This window comes from Amphichorda felina (assembly GCF_050947745.1).
Source record: "Amphichorda felina strain 45539 chromosome Unknown scaffold_1, whole genome shotgun sequence".
NCBI lineage: Eukaryota > Fungi > Ascomycota > Sordariomycetes > Hypocreales > Bionectriaceae > Amphichorda > Amphichorda felina.
In genome coordinates, this window is record NW_028145049.1 from 2,002,091 (window position 1) to 2,025,616 (window position 23,526).

Below are 23,526 nucleotides of genomic sequence, written 5' to 3' on the forward strand. Positions count from 1 at the left end.
TCGATTGATCAATCATGGAAATTTGCCTTTAACAAAGGAAATTGACACTCTATTAACGAAAGCTGCAGAACATATCGACACCATGTACTCTTTTGGCAAAATGGCTGACAAGGCCCTTCTTGTGTCACTGTGGCTGTGCCGGACCTCTCGCAAACAGCACCTGCGCCGCGAACAAGGGGGACAAAGATTGACAATGTGTCCTCTACCCCGATCCCGGTCTGATCCTCAATCAATGAGACCATCCCAGGGTGGGTTCCAAGCTCGGCGCTTGAGAGACAGGACCACCTCATCGCCGTTTGGCAGAGGAAGGCTGGGGCCGGCTTGCTTCCCGGGGATGACGACTCCGAGCACCTTGGTTTTGAGACCGGTCCTCTTCCACGAATCCATACCATGAAAAGTCAGCAAATGGGTCCTCGTCGCCGTCCTTGTTGTTGTCTGCGCGAGATCGGGGCGCCGCCTGCGTGTTCCTGCTCGGCTAGTCAGTATATCCGCGGACCCATTCTTGAACTTCAGGAAGCTGGGCGGCGGCTTGAGGGCCGCTCTCAGGTCTCTGAGTGAAGTTACGTACCCATCGATCGGCATACCTACGAACGCGCTCCTGATCCTGGGGGAGCTTGAGGTCATCTCGAGGACTACTCTGAGGACCCTTAGTATAGCTGCGGACCCATTCCTGGACCTCGGGAAGCTGAGTCCCCTAGGAGCTTTTCTCAGGTCGCTCAGTATAGCTTCGAGCCAACTTACGGGCATAGCTAGGAACCCCTTTCTGGTCCTGGGGAAACCGGGCCCCCTGAGGACTCCTTTGGGGACTTTTTTGGGGGCTTTCCTGAGGGCCACTCTGAGGGCGGTGATGAGCATGGCTCGCGTGCCCATCATGAGTTCGAGGGAAGGGCACCGGGCGCGAACCCACGCCACGGTAATGGAAGCTCGCTCCTGATGAAGAACTACTACTCACCTGCTTTTCGGGGACGCGGGTTGCGTCGCCCGGTCGCACGTTTGCGCCATGTCTCCTGGGTTCGCGGAAATAGGAGAACCCAGGAGCTGTGGTCGGCCGCGGTGCTAGCTGAGGGCCGTGGGGCCGGTAAGGGTCCGCAGGCACATAGTTGGAGCCCCAGGGCAACTCGGGCCGCTCCTTGGGGGTTTTCTTGAAGGGCTTGGCCAGAGAAGACCAGAAGCCCTTCTTGGGAGTCTTGTCTCGGTCCTGCCGATCCATTGTGAATGTCAAAAGCTGCTGTCAAGGCAAAAGGCTTTGCACTGGTCTAGTGATCTGGTAGCAAAGTCCTTGCCGTTGAGAGGTTTGGTGTGGATGGAAATCGACATGATGCGAAGGACGATATATATACCCTGACCGTCTTGGTGTTCAGCAGAAGGTGTTCGTCGAACAGACAAGATATTCGCTGTGGTGTTCCATCTGAACATTCTACTTACCAGTCAAAAACAAAGGCACCCGTCTGTTCGTGATGTTTCGGCCCTGTCTACATTTATAAGACAAAGGGGTATGTATTGTTCATCATATCCGTTGAAGACGTCTTTGTTCATCCATTTGTTCAGGAATATTTGAATCACTACTCTAGTAGTGTGTTCATACAAACGTATAGATATAAACATATCCTGCTTTCTTTCTAGAAGACTCCCATACACAGATCCTACCCCCAAGCTTCTTTGCCCTGTTACTTGCCCATACAAACATACAAAACATATCAACGAACCCACCATGCCTCTTTGGCGTTTTAGACGTCGTCGCCGGTCTGTCGCTCCCGGGACTCAGCAAAGCAATGGCAATTTCAACAACGCCACCCAACCCCAGAGACCTGCCGTCTGCCCTCCGGCTCGTGGCGAGAGAGAAGTGTTGGCATGGATCAACAATGGCTCTCCCCAGGCCGTCAACGCCATCCTGCGCGCTCGTGACTCTGCTGCCCACGACACCTCATTAGAGGCGGTCACATCCCAACTAGCTGCTCCGCCAGGGACTCCAAGAGCGAGCAGATGGTCCATTCGGAGGCGGTCTACTGACCTATTGCACATGAACGTTCCCGAGCCCCTACCGGGCCTATCGGACAATGCGAGTAGGATCCAGAGCTTTCCTGCAACTACACGCAAAGGCCAGATTCAACGGGCTCAGGTCCACAGCGAGGTCAGTGGCAGCGCCGCGTCCTCTTCGCAAGTGCGCAACCCCAATCCCTACGAGCTAACACTTACTGCTCCAGTAACAGTATTTGAGGCAGCTCCGTCTCAACCTCGTCGTGTGGAAGGCCCCACTTCGGCATTCTCTCCCGACTCTTCCGACTCTGAGGACGAGGATACCAAGAATGTGCCTGGTACGGTGGAGGATTTGCCAGAGGAGGAAGAGGCCCCTAAGCATGGTCAACAGGACGACAGTGAAGATCAGGAGGAGGGTCAAGATGAGCAAGACCAGGGGGGACGAGAGCCGGAAGACCAAATTGGAGAATGGGGCCAGGCCGTCATCGATGCCATCGGGCAGAACGATAACCAACCAGAGAGTAACGAGCCAAATGCCAATGTACCAGCTCCCGACCCGCCCCCTAACCCGCCTCCTAACAACCCGCCGCTCTATGCCCCCTTTACCGAGCAAGGCGAGATCCGCCTCGCCATCATCCGCCAATCCTTCAACATGGACCCCAGCACCCCCACCGAACAAATCCGAGACTTCCTGGCCAGGAACATCCCCATCATGCGCCACCTCGTCTACGGCACCGTGGCCCACCCAGACTGGCAGTTCACATCTGGCCCAGAGCTCTTCGAGATGCGCGTCTGGGACCATGGGTCGCACGAAGCCAACACCCGCCTCTGGCAGGCCATCACCGAGATCGAGTGGCGCGAGCACCATATCGACGAGTTCCTTAGAATAGCGGGTGGCTGGGGCGGCGGGGAGGCCAGGTGGTACATGAAGCGCGGTATGCGCAGGAGCCGCCTGGGCGTGTTGCCCATGGAGCTGCACAGGAGGATCCTAGTCGATGACGAAGAGTATGAGAGAGTCGAGAGGATGCTCTTTGAACGGACAGTCCTAAGGCGCCGGAACCGCCCGTGGAGTCTTCTGAGGGAGGCTGTCCCACAGGACGAGCCAGCCTTGCAGGACGAGGCTGTCTCCCAGAGCGAGGCTACCCCCCAGGGCGAGGCTGTCACCAAAGGTGAGCCCGTCCCCCAGGAGGAGTAGGCTGTCGTGATGCCGTGTCCTCCCCTAGGGGAATCCCCGAGGTTGATTCCAAGATACGCCACATGAGCTCTCCCCCCTTTTTCATCTTTGCTTTGTTCGTTTGTGGTTTGGGTGTAAAGGGAGCAATGCTTCTTCTCCCGGGTCTAAAGTCGTGCCTACATTTGCCTCTTGCTAACACATGTCTTTCAGGAGTATCGCACTGCATTAATATATCACTTATACCCTCAGTTCACTACCTCACGGCTCACGGGAATCCACCAAGGCTATTGCCTCGTGACATCTCCCCAAAGCCAGCAACTAGAGTCAAAAGTCTCTGTTGAGATGAGCCGTCATAAACAGCGTCAGATGCCCAGCCTGCATTATATAGATACATGAAAAATGTCCACCATCAGGACATGAAAATCTTCCATTTGACAGCGTGCAAGCTGTCATGAAAGGTCTTGTCAAGCTAGACATTGCGACACCCCATGTTCCGTAGCCATTTTTATGTGTGAGTAGCAGGATATTGATCCTGTCATTTTGCTGTTATTGTTCCTGGCGCCAAGCATCGCTATAAGAGATTGCTCTGGAGAGGAGATGGTCTGAAAATTAAGAGCGTTGTCCCTGAGTGGTGCCTCCGCCCATGCAGCACTTCAATGATTATAAACCACCATTATTGCCATCTATTTGGCGAAGTGAAGGTCGTAGCCAAGCCACTTCCTCATCTTGATCTCCTCAACTGAAAGCCCAGGGTAACCGTAGGTAAGGGGCAGGAAGAAGTACCAGCCCGCGACAGCGATAGCAAGAACCACGGCGCAAGCAATCCAAGCTCCCTTCATGCTCTGGCCGACATATCTTTCGCGAGCGGTGACGTGTTTCTTGGGCCCAGCCTTGCCTCCGTAAACGGCCTCTTCATCGGCGGAATCTGCGTTGAAAATAAACTCGAGAAGAGCACCAGTCACGAGGCATGAAGCCACGTGCGCCGGGAGGTAGTGGTGCAGGAACAATTGTCTACCCATGAGGAAGAAGGGGAAATAGTGGGTAGCCCATGCGAGGAAGAAGAACCCGGTCGAGTTATACAGCCGAGACCGGGTGCCTGGGAGCAGTTAGCAGTGCGTCCGAGTATTATATCTCTAAATAATACTTACGATGGTCCAAAGCGTTGATGCCACGGCGAAGGGAAACCTGATCGGCCCCAATGATGCCAGCATAGACAGCCAGCAGACTGCTGGCAAGCCACCAGCCAAAAGGATTACCGAGGAAGTAGATCTGCTGGCGCGTCTCGCTCTGCGTCCAGAAGCTGACGCCACGGATGAGGAACGGCCACTGGTAAGGATGGCTGGCGTAAGGATGGCTGCTCGTAAGCTTGTTGTTGTGGTAGAACATGGCCCTCTGCAGTTCAAACCACTTCTGGAGGAAGGGCAGAGACTTAACCTTGCGCTCAGGCTTGTTACGGCGAGCGTCAGTCTCGGCCATGGAGGGTATATCCTCTACGATCCAAATATTGGAGCTAGCAGCAACCTGCTTATTGCCATTGATCTCCTGTTGCTTGTAGCCCCATTCGGGGAGGGGTTTGGTGTGCGTCCACATGGCAACCTTGCTCGGGTTATGGATAAGCTTGAAGTGGCTCGACACGGACTTGAAGACTTGGTTCTTCTTGCCATGCTCGACCCTAATCTCAAACAAGGTGTCATTCTCACGCTTGCCGTAGGCATCCTCGATAGACACAGCCGTGAACTCCTGGTTGGTGGGATAGTATGGGGACGCAACATCGTGAGACAGAAGGATCTTGTCAGTACCCAGGTGCTTGAGACGGACGATGTCGTGGTTCTTGACATTCCTCCCCGTCTGCTGATCATCGTTGACGGGCAGGATCTGCCAGTAATTGTTCGTGTCGTTGAACGGGTAACCGGTGACCTGCTGCCCCTGGCTCGAGACTCGGCCATCATCATATCGCAGAGGGTAGTGGTCGTCATGGCTGTGGAGGTAGGCCCTCGTCTCCTTGTGCCGGATGGACAGGGTATCGTAATACTGGATGTCTACCGAGTTGGCCAACATGACATTGTCGCTCAAGGTCTCCTGGAATTCGGGAGTCATGAAGTCGTCTCCCGGGCCGGATCGGTTGAGAATGGTAAAGTGCACCTGGAACCAAAAGAGGTAAAAGAGGAACGGCAAAATGATGAGGCCGAAGGCGCGTGCAGCAAAATGCTTGCCAAACTCGGCGAGGCTGAGGGGTCCCTTGGCTCTCTTAATGTCCAACAGGTCCCAAAGGTCGATGATGACAGCAGATCCAATGGTTACGAAGGCAAACAGGCCCACGTACTTGGTTGAGATGTCGCAGGACAAGGCAAACCCGGTCAGGACGAGCCACTTCCACCACTTCCTGCTGAACGGCTCATGGCGAAGCTTGTAGAACTTGATGTAGAAGAGCAGGCTGCAGGCCATGGCTAGAACGAGGGTCGCATCAAGCAAGATGAGGCGGGTCTGGCCAATATGGGCGTTGTCGAAGAGCACAAGGGCGGCGGCAACGATGCAGGCGGGTAGGCTGTAGCCAGATTCCCACATGATGAGGTACGTCACCGACACGGTCAATGCTCCCAGGATGGCTGGCAGTGCACGGAACGCGACATAGGGGACCTTGTTGTCAATGTAAGAGTCGCCAATGCTGTCGAAGTGGAAGTGGCCATCGTAGCCTACGAGCCAGCCCATGAAGGCGAAGAGGAGCTTGGCAAACGGAGGGTGCACATCGAAGAAGTAGGTCCGCTCGAGGTAGTAAGAGGCGAACTGCGAGGTCACAAAGTTAGCTGCCTTGTAAATGAAAATGAACACGGGTATGTGCTGGGATGGACACTTGAACGCACCTTGCCAAAGTGAACCTCATCGAAGACGACCTCGTTGGGATGGCTGATGCCCCAGAAGCGCGTGACAAAAGCCAACACCGTGATGATAACAAATGCAATCTGGTAGTCGCGCTCATTGTCGACCTTGGTCTTCTTCTGCACAACTCTGGCGACCTTTTGGACGTCGGGTTCGGGCGACGAGACAGTCGGGTCGGCCTTCTTGGGGACGTTTCTCTGCCGCAAGGAGCCCTGCGGCGTCTGGCTACGCGCCATGGTGGGCTATGCGCAGCGTTGCCTTGTTGGGCAGGTCGATCTGCCCAGTTGCAAGAGTCAATGGATGATGTCTTCGAAAGGGGAGGATGGGAGAGGCGGTGGTGCCAAAGAACCACAGCTGGAGGTCTCTGGAGGTCTGGAGCTGAATCCAGGTCTGGAGCTGACGGGAGCTTCGTAGCGGCCACCTGGTCACAAAGACCTAATATGATGCAGGGGAAGGACCAAGATCGGACTCACAGTAAATGCGGGCCGAGGCCGAGGGGCCAACGGTCCAAGTGAAGGCGGCGAATTAAAAGCAATCAAGGACAGTCAAAGAACAATGAAGGAAATAGGAAGGGAGCGAAGGAATGGACAGAAGGGAAACAAAATGGCCGGTTGATGGAAAAGACACTGTTGACGAAGCCTCCTTTTCCGTGATCGAGAACCTTGGAATTGGCGTGTACGAATTTAGAGTACGTACCTTCCAGGTTGCCAGGGTTGTGCCTGGAAACGCGTTCTGAGGCTCTGAGGCTTTGAAGCTCTGCGACGCGCAGTGGGGGAGAAGCTCCTCCCACTCCCATTTCGTACATGCAGCTTGCTTGGCAATTTGGGCAGCAGGTCACGGCGACGGTCTGGAGCTCGCTGAACTGATCTACGAGTAGTACTACTAGTATCAAGAAAAGCACTTGAGGAGAGGCATTAGCAAGGACAGCTATTAGGCAGTCTCTTCCTCCCGGTCGTTATAGTGTTTGTGAGTTCCTACTACTAACTCGTAGATAGCATCAACCAAGTGGTAGTACTCGTAAGTGCACGTTGTACGACGTAGTAGAGCAGGTTACAGAGCGAGCTCTATCGGTACTAGTATTTATGACTCGTTCTCACCCCAAGGCACAGCTTTAGATGCTTCTCTCTAACTGCTGCCTACCACCCTGGCTCCGGTGGTCCACTGGAAACCGTCGGCGCAAAATGCTACTATTTTGAGAATATGGTTTGCCTGGGCCTGCTTGTGGCAAGGTGCCTGATGTAGTGGAAAAAGTCTGTTTCCAAAGGCGCCAGGACTGCGGCCGATAGTTCGCTCTCAATTGTCCTCCCGGCGAGATGACAATGGATCGACCATTGGCTCCAATGGTGCTTTATCATTGTCGCTCAACCATTTGAGTCAAGTTTGTCGTCGTGCCATGGAGGTAGCAGGCAGCGTCAAACATGCGTCATGTGATAATAGGGATGAGGAAAGACGCAAAGACGCATTTGTTGAGCTCCTGTCATCAGCTGCAATTGGTAGCTCCCTCCCTCCCGTCCGCTTGTCCGCATCATGCATAGTGGCACTAGGTTAGTACTCGGACGATGGTGAGGGGCAACGCGTAAACAGGCTGAAGCATGACCTTGCTGGGAATCCTAGCGAAAGCCGTTACTAATGGCCATATTACGACGTTGGCACCAAGATTCAAACGGCTCCAATCCGCCGTGACCAACAGATGACCTCACCCAGGGACCTGGTTTGTCTTTCGTAAATACGAACATGACTGGCCTGATCCAGAGGGCGCAGCTTCTTTCGCGACTCGTGAGCAGGTGAGCCGTGGATAGGTAACCCCATCGCGGCCCGGGTTAGCCACAGTCGCAGGACTCGGGCACATCGGAGGGACCCGATGGTCCCTTTAGGTGCCGAGATTCCTAGATGTAGGAAGCACAAACCAGAATGGTGGCGTTGGGGCACGGCACGTCCGACTTGTGTGATCCTACTCGTACGAATACTTCGCACCCCCAATCTCTCCGAAATACGGCGTATTATTACTTTGAGTGCCTGATATTGCAGCACACCTTGAGCGGGTTCGGCAACCCCAGAGTTCATTGTGTATCCAATGAGCCAGCCAGCCGCTGTGATCGATTGCTGGTGGCCGATTTCATGCTTCCGGGTGTTGAGGGTGGCAAACACGAGACCCTGATCGAGGTGCATAGAGTGGATGGAGACGGGGGCGATCAGTAGGAGTTGAGGACTTCGGACACTCGGACTACCAGGTAGTCGACTGACTTCTGTCGTACATTAGCTCCAGTGTCCGGCCCCGGAGACGGCGATGATCTGAAAGCCGTTGATACACATATTATGTAGTATTGGCACTATTTGAGTTGGGCTTTGCAGACGCGGAGGGACGTAGTAGTTGGACGGCGCATGCCTGCAGGATACCTGGTGTTGAGCTTGAGCGTTGAGATCAGATCATCGGAGCTCCCCCTCCCTCTAATTCACTGCTGTGGATCTCGGTGCGTGTGTGAAGAGGAGACTCGCAACAACTGATTCACGTTTTGCACGTACGAGTATTATCATGCTGGAACATGGATATCCATAAGGGGATAAGCTGGACCCGGAATCCAGGGGCGCTTGGATAGAGGCTGAGCAGCTTGGATCTCGAACTTGGTGGAGCAGTCGTCAAAACGGAAGCCCGGAGTCGCGGGCGCCAGGGCGAGGCCAGAGGCCCAGTGCCCCAACTAGGACCCCCAAGTCGCAAACCCCACTGGAAAACCCGTGCACCAGGTGCTCCGTGGTGGTGCGCCAGGCGCACCAGAGGGTTCCGCAGGCTGCAACAAGCTGCTCAGGCGCTGACAGCAGCAACCCGCTTGGCCACTCACAGGCCCAGCCTTCCCCCCTTCCCTCTGGTGACTGTGGACCACTGGACAGTGGAACACAGGGACCCGAGCGCGCTAGTGCTACTGGGGCTGGCGGGCTGCGTCAACCAGTGGAAATCACCACCCTGAGGTTCGCCCGGGTCTGGCTCCTGTCGCTTGAGCCACTGCTAGTGGCACTGCCCACCCAAGGTACCGCTGGCAAACCCACCAGTCCACCTGCTTCTTCCTCCCTCCCTCGCGAGAAAAAAAATAACCACAACATCCCTCTACCATCAGAGACCATCAAAGCGAGACGAGACACAAAGCGCGCCTTGTGTCGTACCCTAAGAATCACACTCTCGAGTCTGATTCTTGCCTGCGATTCTTCATCTCTCGGAACTCCATCTTTCGAGGCGACCTGACCCGACCCGACTCTACCCTGAGTCTTGAGGCTGCTGCCCCAACACATACGACTTCATCGCCGTCCTCTCCCCTGACGACAACGTGAACCTTCGAGCGAGTTTTCCTGGCGACACGTCCCCGGACGAACATACAACGGCGACGAGAAAGCACTCATCAGCGACGCTATCTGCATCCCACACGGACGCGACGACGACAGGTGTCCTCCTTTTCTGACGGACCCCTCTGTTCCAGTCGAACCCAACGGCCCACCGAGGCCACTGCGACGACGACGACGACGACCTCAACAGTCGTGATCTAATCCATAGGCCATTTTAAACGCCCCTTGTTGAATTCATCGCATACCCGCTGTTTTCTGCGCACGCTCGGGTTCACCTTTGCCGCGACGAACACCCCCCCAGAGCTGTGATCACTTCACTGTGAGTCTACTAGGCACGCCCGGCGGCCACCCTCGCATTCCCCAGTCCCTGCCTTAGCCCGCCCATCGCCGGAACCCCCGCTTATCCTCCCGCCACGACAACTCGGTTCGAGGCGTGTCTGGCAAGATTTATCAGCCTTCGCCGCCGCCACGGCCGAATTGTCACCATTGCCCCAGACGGGGCATGGCTGAATAGCATGTGCGACGTTTTGCAATTGCTAACAACCGGCCCCGCGCCCTGCAGGTTTGAGCGAAGTGCATCGACTTAGCGCATAAGCATCAGTCTCATTGATAAACATATACTGCGTTCCGCGAGTTATTCCCCCGCAGCTGCTCCATTTTGCACACCGGCCGGTTTCCCTTGATTTCCCAACGCGTCCCCCCCCATCTCTGCTCCCGCGGGCCATAATTTCCTCCGAGGGCTCGTTAAGATGGCAGACCAACATGAGGTCGATCTCGACTCTATAATCGACCGGCTCCTCGAAGTTCGAGGCAGCCGACCCGGCAAGCAGGTCCAGCTTCTTGAGGCTGAAATTCGATACCTTTGCACCAAGGCCCGTGAGATCTTCATTTCGCAGCCCATCCTTCTCGAGCTTGAGGCTCCTATCAAGGTACGTTCACCCTACTTCGCTGGACTCTCACTTGGACCCTGGCTGACCGTGGTATCCTGATGCACAGATTTGCGGCGACATTCACGGACAATACTACGACTTGCTGCGTCTCTTCGAGTACGGCGGCTTCCCTCCAGAGGCCAACTATCTCTTCCTCGGCGACTACGTTGACCGCGGCAAGCAGTCTCTCGAGACCATCTGCCTCCTCCTGGCCTACAAGATCAAGTATCCCGAGAACTTTTTTGTCCTGAGAGGCAACCACGAGTGCGCCTCCATCAACCGCATTTACGGCTTCTACGATGAGTGCAAGCGCCGTTACAACATCAAGCTTTGGAAGACGTTTACCGACTGCTTCAACTGCCTGCCTATCGCCGCTATCATCGACGAGAAGATCTTCACCATGCATGGTGGTCTGAGCCCGGACCTGAACTCGATGGAGCAGATCCGCCGTGTCATGCGTCCCACCGATGTGAGTACTAAGCTTAAAGCACCGCCGACCGCTTCATTTTCTGACTTGACCGTAGATCCCCGACTGCGGTCTACTATGTGACCTGCTATGGTCAGATCCTGACAAGGATATCACTGGTTGGAGTGAAAACGACCGCGGTGTCTCCTTCACGTTCGGCCCCGATGTCGTGTCGCGTTTCCTACAGAAGCACGACATGGACCTCATCTGCCGTGCGCATCAGGTCGTTGAAGACGGTTACGAGTTCTTCTCCAAGCGACAGCTCGTGACCCTGTTCAGCGCCCCCAACTACTGTGGCGAGTTCGACAATGCAGGTGCCATGATGAGCGTTGACGAAAGTCTGCTCTGCTCATTCCAGGTTTGTCTATCCGCTGGCCACCCATTGTTCACTTAAGCTGACTCGCCTGGCACCGCAGATCCTGAAGCCTGCTGAGAAGAAACAAAAGTATGTCTACAATCGTCTCGAGAGACCCAATACGGGCATTTCCCGATACTACCCCAAGATCTAAGAGAGAACTGTTTATACGAACTTCATTGCTCATCTAGGTTCGGACGGCGATAAATACCCCCGGCCCCCATGGCCGCGCTTCCTCGGCGGTTGGTCCCTGCCAACGACACCAACCTCGACGTCCGACGTTGTATCTCCGCGAACCTATTCCCCCGTCTCATAATCTCGCTACCTCTCCACCTCTCACCGGGTCCGGCACATCGGATTGTTGTTGGGCTATCTCGAAGGGTCGGAACATCGAGCGTGTCTGGCATAATGTGTTGACTCGGCGAGTTCAAGTCGTCTCATGCCTATATGCGAAGTTGATCACGACAAACGGCTGTTTCTTAGCTCACAGATAAAACATGCACAAAAAAACTTTTTGACTTCAACCTCCTGACTGGAATTCCAGCCACCTGGCGTGAATGTCTCAAGAATTCCAACGCGAACATGCCACCGGAGGCCCTGATGGGCATGTTTAAGCATGTTTGGGGAGATGTGTGGCTACACAGGACGATTCGGGTTATGGTATCAAATGCTCGCTACGTGGAACAGGACCAGCATTTTGGTCCCGGGGTGAGATTGGCATCTGGCTTGGTAGCTAGGCTTCTTGGTTATTCCAAGAAGTTCATAGGGACATGGAGATGAGCAACTGTATAATTAACAACACTGATATTGGAACCTTACTGCTCGAGACTTCATTATAGTATCATTCGCGTTGTCCCTCCGGTTTATTAACGACTGCGTATGGGGTTCAGGACAGGCCTAGCTAGTGCCCAAATCGACTGGACAATTCTCGATTCTGTCGGCTTCATATATATAAATATTCAACACGCAAACATACAGCTCGATGAATGGCCTGGCCTTGAACCCGGACAGACTCCAAGGCTCGCAGGCCGTTGCTCCAAAGGGGCGCCTCAAGCTCAACGACAATCCTCACAGTTGGTCTCACCCGTCACGGCACCCTCTTCGGATACCTTGCCGTCCTCATCCCCAGCCTTCTTCTCCACCTCCTTCTTCTTCTCTTTGGCGTGATCGCGATCTACATGGCCCAGGTCCCTGGCTGGCTCGATAACATCCCTCACCCTCCTCTTCAGCTCCTTGGTCTCGGGGAAGCCGCCATCGACCTTGCGGTCCCAGAGCACCTTGACCTCGCCCTCGTCATTCCTCCCCGCTGCGGGGGCATGGTGGATGGTCACGACAAAGGTGCCTCCCGTGGAGGGCTGTAGAGCGACCTCTCCGAGTGAGACGGAGAATGTGGAGAGAAGCTCTTGGGCGTACTGTTTTGGTGGGGGATGAGTCATGGTGTCGACCGATCTAGGTAGACATGGGCACTTACGTAGGCGGCCCGGAGCATCCATTTACACTGGGTGCAGAACTGGATGGTGACTCGGGGGAGAGAGCAGGGGACGGCTCGCGTTGTGATATCCGCCATGGTTTCGTTTCGTGGCGTTGGTATACCTACTGCTGCAGGGGTGGCTCAAAGGCGCCGGTGTGCGGTATTTTGATCTAGTTATTCGGGTCTCCGGGATGTTTCTGGTCTGGTTCTGTGGGGGCTACGTAGCAGAGAGGAATCTGGCTCAAATAATTAATCCATGAAGTATATGTAGAGAGGTTGATGTTCGATGACTGACGAGAAGGAAGTGATGAGTAAAGGGCCCCATGTCGTAAGGGACCCGCCATATCCATCCAAGCTCCAAACCATCAACATGCATATGTATACTATTATGACGAACAGCAACCTCGAATTGGTATCAAAAAAAATTACATGGCATTGGACATAGTGAAATACGAGGTAGGAAGGGGCCTATTAACCGCTGAAGACTCGGCTCCCCAGTCCGCAAAGATCCCTTTGTGCTGCTCCACCAATTGACACACTTCAAGCCTCGTCGGCCGTCAACGCAAGACCGCGAGCAAGCGAAAGTGAACCCGTCAACTAAATCCATCATGCCTCCTCCATCCTGACCAACCCCGGCATGAACCAATCGCCCCAGAGAAAATCCATCAAGGATAAAAACGCGTCAGAGTACATCAAAAAAAGAGCTGGAGGCGCCGTCCTCCGTGCGCGGACAACGCTTGGTATATCATCATCGACGGTCGTGGCGTTGTGCCGTACATTGTTTTCCCCCCTTGGCTTGGGACTTCCCTCATATTTCTGCTCCCGAAAGATGCAAGAGGAAAGGGACACAAGATGCCCTCCTCTTACATGACGAGACAGCAACCCCCAGACTGTTGTGGCGCGTACGGGTCCTCGCCCTTGGGAACAGCGCCCCATGTGGAAGGAACCATATAGTCCCTTGTGCCGTTGCAGTACGCAATGATACTATCGCAGCTAGTCAGCGCCAAATGCCTTTTGATATCGCACCCGCTGGCTGAGATATGGCTTACCTCTTGGCAGCAGTGCTGACGGGGATACGTTCGCGCTCGAGGTCCTCGCGCAGCCGATTGTTCAGCTCTGTTAGGCGCCTCAGCTTGAGGTCGGCCATCGACTGACGGGTCTTCCTGATCTGCGACGGATCACCCACGTCCCGGGAGGTGTATTGAGGCATCTTGGCGGTAGGAGAGCGAGAGTGGAGAGTGACGGTGCGGCCGGGGTGGCGGGTTGAGGATTCCGTCTAGACTGACTATCGGGGTATCCTCAATCGTAAACCTCGTGAATAAAGTATCGATCGTCGTCTCTGTACGTTGTTTCAGCGTCAGCAAAAGGTCTGGTCAGGTCTGAATGCCAGGCGGACAGGCGGGAAGAGAGAGGTGTTTGCTCTCCGGAAGGGCGGGAGGCGACAGGGACAGCGAGTCGATAGGTTGATGGGCCGGTGGATCGATTTGTGCCGATTGACTGCGGTGGAAATAAATGGTAGTCGTTTAAGGATCCCCTTGGCTTGAAATTCGATGGAAACTCCGATTGATGTCTCGTGTGCCTCGCTCAGTTGCCGACAGACATGATCCATGGGTCGGTTGCACGGGGCTTCGGTACTATGCCATCTCATTGCCAAACATGCTGTTGTAATCGCTTCTGCTACTATCGCCATCGTTCACATTCGGTATCGTCCACGTTCTGTCGTTGAGCTGTCCCGAAGTTGTGCCTTATTTCCCTCCTATGCCCTCCCCTGAGCCTGGCCCCGTCGCGAGGAGATCGGTGGCCCATTGAGAGCCATTGTGGTAGCGATGGATGTGAAAAAAATACTACTCACCGGCCGCTTGTCCTTTACCCCGAGGGCGATTGATCTGACGGTGGAGGTTCGGAGATGGGCGTCGACGCGGCGAAGTCGAGGTAAAAGTCCAGGTTGGAATGGCGCGGGTTTGGCTTGGGAATGGAGATGGGGGAGGTGGAGGTGGACGTGTTGGTGGTCCCAGACGGCACCAGTTGCCCAGTGCGCTCTGGCTTCATCTAACAGCTCCCCATGACAGTGGGGACTGGGCCGCTGGAGGCGGAAGCAAAACGCCCGCAAAGGCACTATGGCTTCTCCAGCAGGGAAGGGGGCACCTGGGGCTGGAGCGTCACGGCGGTGCAACGCCCTTGGCTGGGCCTTGCTACTGTTGGCCGCTTGGCCTGCTGTCATCTTGCCATATTACTCTGAGAATGGTTTAGTTCAGTCGCCGCTTTGTATCCACCCAAACTCAGTTGTCTCCTCCACAACCCCCTCAACAACATTGTGGCACGATGCCAAGCATAAAGCAGCGTCGCATAGGAAATTGAGGGATGCAAACCTGCAGCACTTGCCAAAATGCTTTTGCCCATGCTGGTCGATTTGAAACGGGTTTGCCTTGGGCAGCTGACAGCCACCATTCCTTCAATAGCAACATTATTAAGAAGATCCGTTTCGATGAAGCCTATCCACACAGGTTCCGCTCACCACGATTAACTCGTTCTATTTATGTAATGATTTTTTTATCCAGGTCTAAGGAGATCGAAAACTACAGCATAAGCCGATCCCTGGCAAGGAACGGATCAAGTAGATCAATGCCCATGAGCATTAGGCAGTAGGAGTGATCTATTGAAGATGAGATACTACCTCAGATTGGTCTTTTTGTGGTCACTACTCCGTACCTACCCCGTCAACGAAGCACGGAGCGCCAACAGGCTCATTTAGTGGGAAACGAAACTCGCTGTAGTTTAACGGTGGCTTGGGACTTTACAGCCCTCGCCATTGTAGGTACCTACCAGGCTTTGACCTAGCTAACGTCTCATAGCAGCCTTGGTCCTAAAAAGACTGCTGTCTTGGGTCTCATGCAGCAGACATCCTGTGTGCGTAAAGATTTGGGAGCTGATGTCTGATCAAGAGTTTGCGGGGCTCTTGAGGTCGCCGGCGATTGTTGTTTCATAGGTAATACTAGGATGATAATATCAGCGAATCTGTATGCTCAAGGAAGAATCCCCGGGTGCAACACGAACCATTCGTCAGTGCCTAGGGTCCATATGAAATCAGGCGCTGACACTCAATCCCCAGTGTCAACCTCGAGGTCGAGCTGCACCCCGTTTGAAATACCATAGTCCTCCAAGGTGATCATATCTTTAAATGGCCTCTCTCCCTGGCGTTTTAACATAATTTGCCCCGGCTCTCGACCGATACGTGCAGCAACCATCAGCTTCAGTTGGCCAACAGTATCAGAGGGCAAGCAAGGGATCGCCGACTTGGTTCCCAGTCTGTCGTTGATATTGACAATAATCATCTCTTGGCCCGCCTGAGGCACGGCCGGTGCTTTCTTCTCCTTGCGAGGCTTCTCAGCACCATCCTTGTCTTTCTTGTCTAAACGTTCTCTTCGTGGTGACCTGGGTCGGTCATTTCGACGGCGATCATCTCGTGGGCGATCATCCCGTGGGCGGTCATCTCGAAAGCGATCATCTCGGGGGCGGTCGCTATCACGATCATGGTTCCTGTAGCGTGGGGGGGAGCGATTGCGGAAATCTCGGCGTCGGCCTTGGTCGCGTCGGTCGTCGTTGTTATCGTTGGCGCGGCTGTCTTTCCACCGAAACCCACGGCTCCCTCTCGGAGCTCGACGGGGAGGTGAACGAGACCGTGATCTTCGGCGTGAGTCCTCCATTTAAACCCAAATAGAGCCAGGTTTATATATGGGGGGACCTCAAAGCCAGAAACACTGTTGCGTTTTTGATCTTCTCGGAAATATTCAGTCCAAGCCAAGCCACGATCAGGCTCCCAGCTTCAGACACAAACGTCAATGGGGCACTGAAAGTAAACGAGAACTTATAGTCACGTGATTCGAGGCCCACCGATCCCAGGCTTAAATAGAGGCTGGATTAATCATTGCGAACCCTCAACAAAACTGGCCATTCAAATCTCCATTTAACAATTCTAAGTTATTCTACGCTCTACACTATTAATCCCCGCGTTTGAAGAACTCTGCAATCAGAGTTGTCGCAGGCTCACGGGGTATGTTGAAGGGTGCTCCCCGCTGATGTAATCACGCACGTGATTTTCCTATCTCAGGTGTAGCCCCGCGATGCTCGGGTAGCGTCCACACACGAAAATGAAAAATTCCTCCCCTATGTGCCTGGTTTCGCATCACCACTTCGAGTGTCAGCCAACCCATACCACTCGCCCCAGGCCAGCGACGGCGCACTCATCGCCCGATAACCTTCTTGCTGCGTTTTAGCTGATCCGCAGAAGAGGTTGCCCAGCATGGTACGTTTTTCGAAAGCCCGAGACGGTCAAGCGGACCCTGAGAATGCGAAAGCATTACCCCTCCCTTTGGTCCGGTTGTGTGAATCGCCACGCTGATATTAACACTCGCGCTCGAATAGCCTCCGCCGCCGCACCAGAAGCCCGAAAATGTCCTGAAGCGGGCCCACGAGCTCATCGGGGTCAACCAGGTCCCGGCCGCCCTTACGTTGCTGCACGAGCATGTCACGAGCAAGCGATCCCGAAATGTTCCCATTGCGTCTCTGGAGCCTGTGATGCTCCTTCTGGTGGAGCTCTCGGTTGAACAGAAGAAGGGCAAGCTCGCCAAGGATGCCTTGTATCAGTACAAGAATATCTCGCAGAATACGAATATCGCTACCATCGAGGTGGGTTATCTGACGCTCAAGACGAGGATGCCCCATTCGCTGACAGCAAGAACAGTTGGTCCTCAAGAAGTTCATCGAACTTGCTGTGGGAAAGGTCACTGCCGCCCAGCAAAAGGCCGACGAGGTTCAGTCCACCATCGATGCCACCGCCACATCCAGCATCGACGATCTGGAGGCCAGCGAGACCCCCGAGTCCATCCTCCTGGCTACCGTCTCGGGTGAGCAGTCTCGCGACCGTACCGACCGTGCCATCGTCACGCCTTGGCTGAAGTTCCTTTGGGAGGCCTACCGCACCGTTCTCGATATTCTTCGCAACAATGCGCGCCTCGAGATCCTCTATCAGAGCACTGCCATGCAGGCTTTTGACTTCTGTCTTAAGTACACACGCAAGACGGAGTTCCGCCGCCTTTGCGAACTGCTGAGGAACCATGTTCAGACCGCTGCAAAGTACTCGTCCCAGATGCACGCCATCAACCTGAGCGACCCCGATACTCTCCAGCGCCACCTTGAGACGCGCTTCCAGCAGCTGAACGTGGCTGTCGAGCTCGAGTTGTGGCAGGAGGCTTTCCGCAGTGTTGAGGACATTCACACTCTCCTGAACCTCAGCAAGCGTCCCCCCAAGAACATCATGATGGCCAACTATTATGAGAAGCTCACCCGAATCTTCCTTGTCGGCGAGAACTACCTCTTCCATGCTGCCGCTTGGTCAAGGTACTACACTCTGCTGCGCCAGTCCTCTGCTCTTGTGGCTTCTGGCCAGAGCAAGAAGTCTGACAATCCTCCTGCATCCGATGCCGATCTCCAGAAGGCGGCCTCCTTTGTGCTCCTGTCAGCCCTTGCCATCCCCGTCATCAGCACATCGCGCTCCCGTGGCGCCATGGTGGATTTCGACGAGGCCAGGAAGAACAAGAACTCGCGCCTGACCCACCTTCTGGGTATGAACCAGGCACCTACCCGCTCTCGTCTGTTCAAGGACGCTCTGTCCAAGTCGCTTCTTCAGCGCGCACGCCCCGAGATCAGGGACCTGTACAACATCCTCGAGGTTGACTTCCATCCGCTGTCCATTTGCAAGAAGATTTCGCCCATTCTTACCAAGATTGGCGCCGACTCGGAGATGGAGCGATACATCCAGCCCCTCCAGCAGGTCATTCTTACCAGGCTATTCCAGCAGCTGTCGCAGGTGTACGAGACTGTCGACCTGGACTTTGTTGAGAGCCTCGCCCAGTTCCCAGAGCCGTACCAGGTGACTCGTAGCACTATCGAGAAGTTCATCATGAATGGCAACAAGAAGGGTGACCTCGCCATTCGCATGGACCATGCCACGGGTGTCCTGAGCTTTGACAACGATGTCTTCTCCTCGGCCAAGGCCGGTCACAGTGGATCCGGAGCAGGCTCTGCCGAATCTGAGACTGGCACTGTTCAGCGTCTCCAGAGCACCCCCTCCGAAATCGTTCGCTCACAGCTCACCCGCTTGGCACGAAGCCTGTTCACAACGTGCCACTATATTGACCCTGAGTTCAACAAGGAGCGTGTGGCGGCTCGCAACGCTGCTTTGGCTCGGGCAAAGGCTGGGGCGGAGAAGGAGCACATCGAAATCGTTGCTCGAAAGGACATCATTCAGAAGCGAAAGGAGGAGGCTTCCGAGGCTCAGGCGAAGAGAGATAAGGAGAATGCCCGACAGAAGCGACTCCGAGAGCAGGCCCTGCAAGAGGCCGAGGACAAGCGACTGGCCGCTGAGCAGAAGGAGCGCGAGGAGAAGCGCATGAAGGCCGAGCATGACCGTGTCCGTAAGGAAGAGCTCAAGAAGCAGATCGCAGACCTGAAGATCAACGACAAGGCTCTTGACATTGATCTCGAGGATCTGGACAACCTTGACACCAACCGCATCCGTGCTATGAAGCTGGCACAGCTTGAGCGGGAGAAGAACGACGTCAATGAGCGCCTGCGTATCACCGGCAAGCGCATCGACCATCTGGAACGGGCTTACCGCAAGGAGGAGGCGAAGAAGCTGAACATCGATTACGAGAAGCAGATTGAGCAAGACCGTGCCATCTACGACACGGTCAAGGCCAAGACACTCAAGGAGGCCGAGGAGAAGCACAAGGAGAGTGTTGAGCTCAAGCACCGTCTCAGCCGACTGGTGCCTATGTACGAGACCTTCCGTTCCTCTCTGCATGAGCGCCGCCGCGATGAGTTCGAGAAGCGCCGTCGCGATGCGGAGCGCGAGCTGGAGAAGCAGATCTCCCTCCGCAAGAAGGAGCACCGCGATCGTAAGCTTCGCGAGAAGCGTGAGCGGGAAGAGAAGGAGCGACAGCTTCGCGAGGCCGAGGAGAGGGCCGCCCGCGAGAAGGAGGAGCAGCGTCTCCGTGAGGAGGCCAAGAAGGCCGAGATGGCCAAGCTCAAGGAGCAGCGCGATAAGGAGAGGCAGGAGATGCTGGAGAAGGCTGCCCTTCAGCAGCGACGTGAGGAGGAAGCCCTCGCTCGCCGTAAAGCTGAGAAAGAGAAGCCGGCTGCTCCCAGCCGCGCGCCTGAGAGGACTGAGACCCCTGAGGGCCGCAGGCCACCCGTCTTTGGAGCTGGCAAGTGGCGCGAGCGTGAGACTTCTAGGACCGCTAGCGGCGATGCCCCTCCTCCTCGGGGACCCCCCATGGAGCGAACCGACTCCGGCGACCGTGCGGGTGGGCCTCCACGCCTTCAGCTTGCTGGCAGCAAGCCAAGCTGGCGCGAGCGCGAGGCGGCCAAGTCTGGCGCTGGCGACAGTGACGCACCACCTCCCAGGAGGTTTGAGCCCCGTGGTGCTCCCATGGACCGCGGAGGTTCAAGCCGCGGCGAGGAGGGCCGGCAGTCTCCTGTTCCCCCGAGGGAGGGCACGCCGGCCTCCGGTGGCTCTGGGAGGTGGGTTCCGCCTCATCTGAGGAACAAACAGTAAAGGTAGCGATTCATTGCGCGGGTGAACATGACTGCGTTTGCACTGGCGTTTTAGGAAAGGGCTTGTTTGCACTTGGAGGTGGATGTACTCTAGAGCTCAGTATAATTCTCCTCCTCTGGGGAACGAGCCTACCAGAATGGAAGAAAAGTGGCATTCGATTGGAACAGTCCATTCTTTAACTACCTGTCCGTGATGTTTCCTGTGCAATGACCATAATATAGTCGGGGTCCATCCCAGTGCTTAGGGAGCTAGATCTAGCTATTCTAGTAGTCTTGGTCTTTGCTTTTTTTATATATGTCTACGACCCACTATAGCTAGTAATAGGAGTTTAGTTTATTCCCAATGTTGAGTCCATTGTTGAGTTTGAGAGCTAAAGAGACAGCTTAATATATAGCTAGCGTAGTATATTTTCGTGTACATAGCGTCACTAGTAGTGACCTGATGAGTTTAAGGGGCACTTGTACTAGGCAATCATTTTTTTTTTTATAAAAAAAAGCCCTTGGCTTACGGTAGTGAGAACATAGATTATTGATCAGGCGCATAGCTGATGCTGGCCTAGGGTAGGTATGTGGATGGGGCTCAACGAAATAAATACAGGGGAGGAATCCATTATCCAGGATCTGAGCAAAGTTAGAGAACCAACCTTCCTATCAACGTAGTCTCTCGCCAAATCTCTCATCAAACCCGTCGTCAAAGTCCCTCGGATACATACCTCTTCTCCAACTGTCATCGCCCAGCTTTCTTGGAGCTATGAACTTAGCAGGACCACTTATCAAGTATATCGCGTCCCTGACACCAGCACAAGTGTGCCAGGGAGTTTACATTCTCTCGTCAGCAACCATCCTCGCCATCAATGTTCTCCCTGAGGAACTCCGCACGATGCTTGTGGAGTACGGCGCCCGCCACCAGAACAGAAAGGATGGGAAGAAGCAGAAGGGCACTCTCCAGGGGCTCGTGGGATTACTCGAGGTCCCGCACTCGTGGTTCCTGCATTTCTACGTCGTCTCTGTAGCATGTTCAGCATTCTGGGCTTGGCAGTATCTTACCCATGGCGCCATCATGGGGTGGCTGGCCCGGGAACAGGTCCGTGACGGCCAGGCGAGCGTGGAACTGTCACGGGTCTTTGTGGTATGGGGGTTGATGACCCTCCAAGGCCTGAGGAGGTTGTACGAGAGCTTATTTGTTACTAAGTCTGGCTCGTCCCCTATGTCTAGCCTCCATTGGATTGCTGGGGTATTATTCTACACAGGCATGAGCATCTCCATATGGATAGAAGGTTCTGGTGGGTTTTTCGGTTCTCATGTAGTATTCATGTCGACGTTGCTGACGTTATCTGCCAGGAGCCATCCTTCACTCCTGGGAAACAGCCGAGCTGCCTCGGCGTCTGCCTTCCGGGGTCCCTACCGCAGTCGGACTCTTCGTGGCCGGCTGGATCAAGCAGAACCAGTGCCACAGGCACCTCGCAAGCCTCAAAAAGTACACGTTGCCTGATCAAGGGTGGTTCCGGCAAATCGTCTGCCCCCACTATACAAGCGAATGCCTCATCTATCTTAGCCTGTCTATCGCCGCGGCTCCTCCCGGCAAGATCTTGGGCAGGACAGTATTCACCGGTCTCGTTTTCGTGGCATTGAATTTGGGCACCACAGCTGGCAACACAAAGAAGTGGTATGCCCAGAAATTCGGGTCAGACAAGGTGGAGGGCAAATGGAAAATGATTCCCTATGTCTTTTAAGCCCCCCGAGACAGGTGGCCTACCGCGGACGGAACAGGCCTAGCTTGTCTCCGACCTTGGACACCTTGATGACGTCTCGATAGGTTAGGCTGGTGCGCGTCTCACGGGCATTACGACCATTGGCAAATGCTTCCGGAGACCGAAGCAGCGACCAGTTTACGATGTTCTGGGCATCAAGGTCGATGTCCTCGTCAATATCGGCAATCCCGTGGAGATAGTCGGTGTATAGGGATTGGGCGGTGATGAGGAGGCTACGAGGCTCCTGGAGAATTCTCCAGCATGTATTCGGATCGACAGCTCCATCCTCCTTGCTTCGGTACAAGTTTAGGCACAGGCTAGCCCCCAAGCTGACTGTGCACACGACCGGCCAGTACGCGGCGCCATCCTACGGAAGATGAGCTTTGAATGTCGCGCCTGACCAGTCGCCCGTTAATGTACTTAACTTATGAGGCATAATCCCTATGCCGGGCGGATATTCGTTGATGAGGACATGATTCGGCTGACGGTGGGGGCTCGTCTCGAAAAGGTGTGTTGGGTCGGCATCAGATAATGGTATCGAATTTATGCGGGGAATGACGGGATTCTCGAGCCATGGCGGGAGTGGCGCGTCCAGCAGGCGATCTCGTACAAGCTCAGATGGCCATGCCTGGAGCCTTCGATGTGTCAACTGTTTCCATCTCGGCCTCGGCGCAGTAGTGATCTAAGACGAGTCAGACGGCAACGGCCTGGCGCGGGAATATCGTGCCGAACGCACTTTCCCGAGTATGGCTTGCTCCTCATCCACGCTGATAAAGTTGGGGATATAGAAAGCGGCTGGCGGGAGGCCTGGGATCCTAGCCTGTTCGAGGGTTCCTGGAAGCTGGAAGTTTGTTGGGTCTGCCATGGGGTCTGCCACGGGGTCTGGCATGGTCGGCAGAGAAGCTCTCGGACACGTGTCAATGCTGTCAAATAATGATGGGGAACTGAGTTGGTTGGAAAGTGGTGGGTAAGTACTACTCAAGGTAGTATACTACCTTAGGTACTAGACGGATTGATGAGTTGGGGGGAAAAGTGTCCAACAGACGGCAGAGACATTGGGAGACACGGCGCTATTACTCGTACGGTGGCTGGTGGGAGGCAAGAAGCGTGCTGGGTGCTGAGAGGGCAGGATGGTCAAGGTGGAGCAGCTCGCTTCCCCCGGGAGCTGGATTAGTCAACAGAATAGCCAATCAGGTCTCGTCCTCTGGTGGCGATCAGACTTTTGCCTGCCAGAGACAGATTCCCCGTTTGCAGGAGCTCGTGGGAGCCGAACTGTAACCTTCAAACACACTCCACCACCCGCAAGCCTCACCCGACCCAATCAAGGCTACACTCACAGCATCACTCCCAACATCATCGCGGCTCACCGGAGCCCTGTATCACCTTCTTCAACGTGTATTGTAGCATTTTTTGCTGGTTTAAAATTCCATTCAACCCCGGCGTCGACTCTGGCCACCTGTGGTACGATCTGTCCCGCCAGCGCCCCTGCTGGTCCTACGGTGAGCCTAGCTGCTGCTTCTTAGGGGCTGGTGTTCATTTCACGGTTTTGCCCTCGACACCCGGTCGCGTCGCCTCAACA

The 23,526-nt window shown here is 54.9% G+C and overlaps 9 protein-coding genes across 9 annotated transcripts; 4 read left to right on the forward strand and 5 right to left on the reverse strand.

Moving 5' to 3' along the window:
• Positions 1-225: 225 nt before the first annotated feature.
• On the reverse strand, positions 226-1,210 carry ACO1O0_000646 (uncharacterized protein; the record flags this gene model as incomplete). The annotated part of the gene is made up of 4 exons (XM_083190143.1): positions 226-550; positions 585-694; positions 742-930; positions 953-1,210. 4 exons carry the CDS (start codon positions 1,208-1,210, stop codon positions 226-228), a joined length of 882 nt encoding a protein of 293 aa, XP_083054002.1.
• Positions 1,211-2,020: 810 nt separating this feature from the next.
• ACO1O0_000647 (uncharacterized protein) lies at positions 2,021-3,172 on the forward strand (the record flags this gene model as incomplete). Its single annotated transcript, XM_083190144.1, has 1 exon — positions 2,021-3,172. One exon carries the CDS (start codon positions 2,021-2,023, stop codon positions 3,170-3,172), a length of 1,152 nt encoding a protein of 383 aa, XP_083054003.1.
• A 662-nt stretch (positions 3,173-3,834) lies between these two features.
• Positions 3,835-6,264, reverse strand: PMT4 (dolichyl-phosphate-mannose-protein mannosyltransferase; the record flags this gene model as incomplete). The annotated part of the gene is made up of 3 exons (XM_083190145.1): positions 3,835-4,247; positions 4,300-5,935; positions 6,013-6,264. 3 exons carry the CDS (start codon positions 6,262-6,264, stop codon positions 3,835-3,837), a joined length of 2,301 nt encoding a protein of 766 aa, XP_083054004.1.
• A 3,846-nt stretch (positions 6,265-10,110) lies between these two features.
• Positions 10,111-11,265, forward strand: GLC7 (type 1 serine/threonine-protein phosphatase catalytic subunit GLC7; the record flags this gene model as incomplete). The annotated part of the gene is made up of 4 exons (XM_083190146.1): positions 10,111-10,290; positions 10,358-10,759; positions 10,815-11,114; positions 11,173-11,265. 4 exons carry the CDS (start codon positions 10,111-10,113, stop codon positions 11,263-11,265), a joined length of 975 nt encoding a protein of 324 aa, XP_083054005.1.
• A 901-nt stretch (positions 11,266-12,166) lies between these two features.
• Positions 12,167-12,678, reverse strand: ACO1O0_000650 (Rdx family-domain-containing protein; the record flags this gene model as incomplete). Its single annotated transcript, XM_083190147.1, has 2 exons — positions 12,167-12,523; positions 12,583-12,678. The coding sequence occupies 2 exons, from the start codon at positions 12,676-12,678 to the stop codon at positions 12,167-12,169; spliced, it is 453 nt and encodes a 150-aa protein (XP_083054006.1).
• A 767-nt stretch (positions 12,679-13,445) lies between these two features.
• STE18 (guanine nucleotide-binding protein subunit gamma) lies at positions 13,446-13,792 on the reverse strand (the record flags this gene model as incomplete). The annotated part of the gene is made up of 2 exons (XM_083190148.1): positions 13,446-13,566; positions 13,632-13,792. 2 exons carry the CDS (start codon positions 13,790-13,792, stop codon positions 13,446-13,448), a joined length of 282 nt encoding a protein of 93 aa, XP_083054007.1.
• Positions 13,793-16,882: 3,090 nt separating this feature from the next.
• On the forward strand, positions 16,883-20,197 carry TIF32 (eukaryotic translation initiation factor 3 subunit A; the record flags this gene model as incomplete). Its single annotated transcript, XM_083190149.1, has 3 exons — positions 16,883-16,885; positions 17,005-17,268; positions 17,324-20,197. 3 exons carry the CDS (start codon positions 16,883-16,885, stop codon positions 20,195-20,197), a joined length of 3,141 nt encoding a protein of 1,046 aa, XP_083054008.1.
• Positions 20,198-20,947: 750 nt separating this feature from the next.
• Positions 20,948-21,929, forward strand: ACO1O0_000653 (putative polyprenol reductase; the record flags this gene model as incomplete). The annotated part of the gene is made up of 2 exons (XM_083190150.1): positions 20,948-21,333; positions 21,752-21,929. The coding sequence occupies 2 exons, from the start codon at positions 20,948-20,950 to the stop codon at positions 21,927-21,929; spliced, it is 564 nt and encodes a 187-aa protein (XP_083054009.1).
• A 19-nt stretch (positions 21,930-21,948) lies between these two features.
• Positions 21,949-22,836, reverse strand: ACO1O0_000654 (uncharacterized protein; the record flags this gene model as incomplete). Its single annotated transcript, XM_083190151.1, has 2 exons — positions 21,949-22,314; positions 22,684-22,836. 2 exons carry the CDS (start codon positions 22,834-22,836, stop codon positions 21,949-21,951), a joined length of 519 nt encoding a protein of 172 aa, XP_083054010.1.
• Between the last annotated feature and the right edge of the window lie 690 nt (positions 22,837-23,526).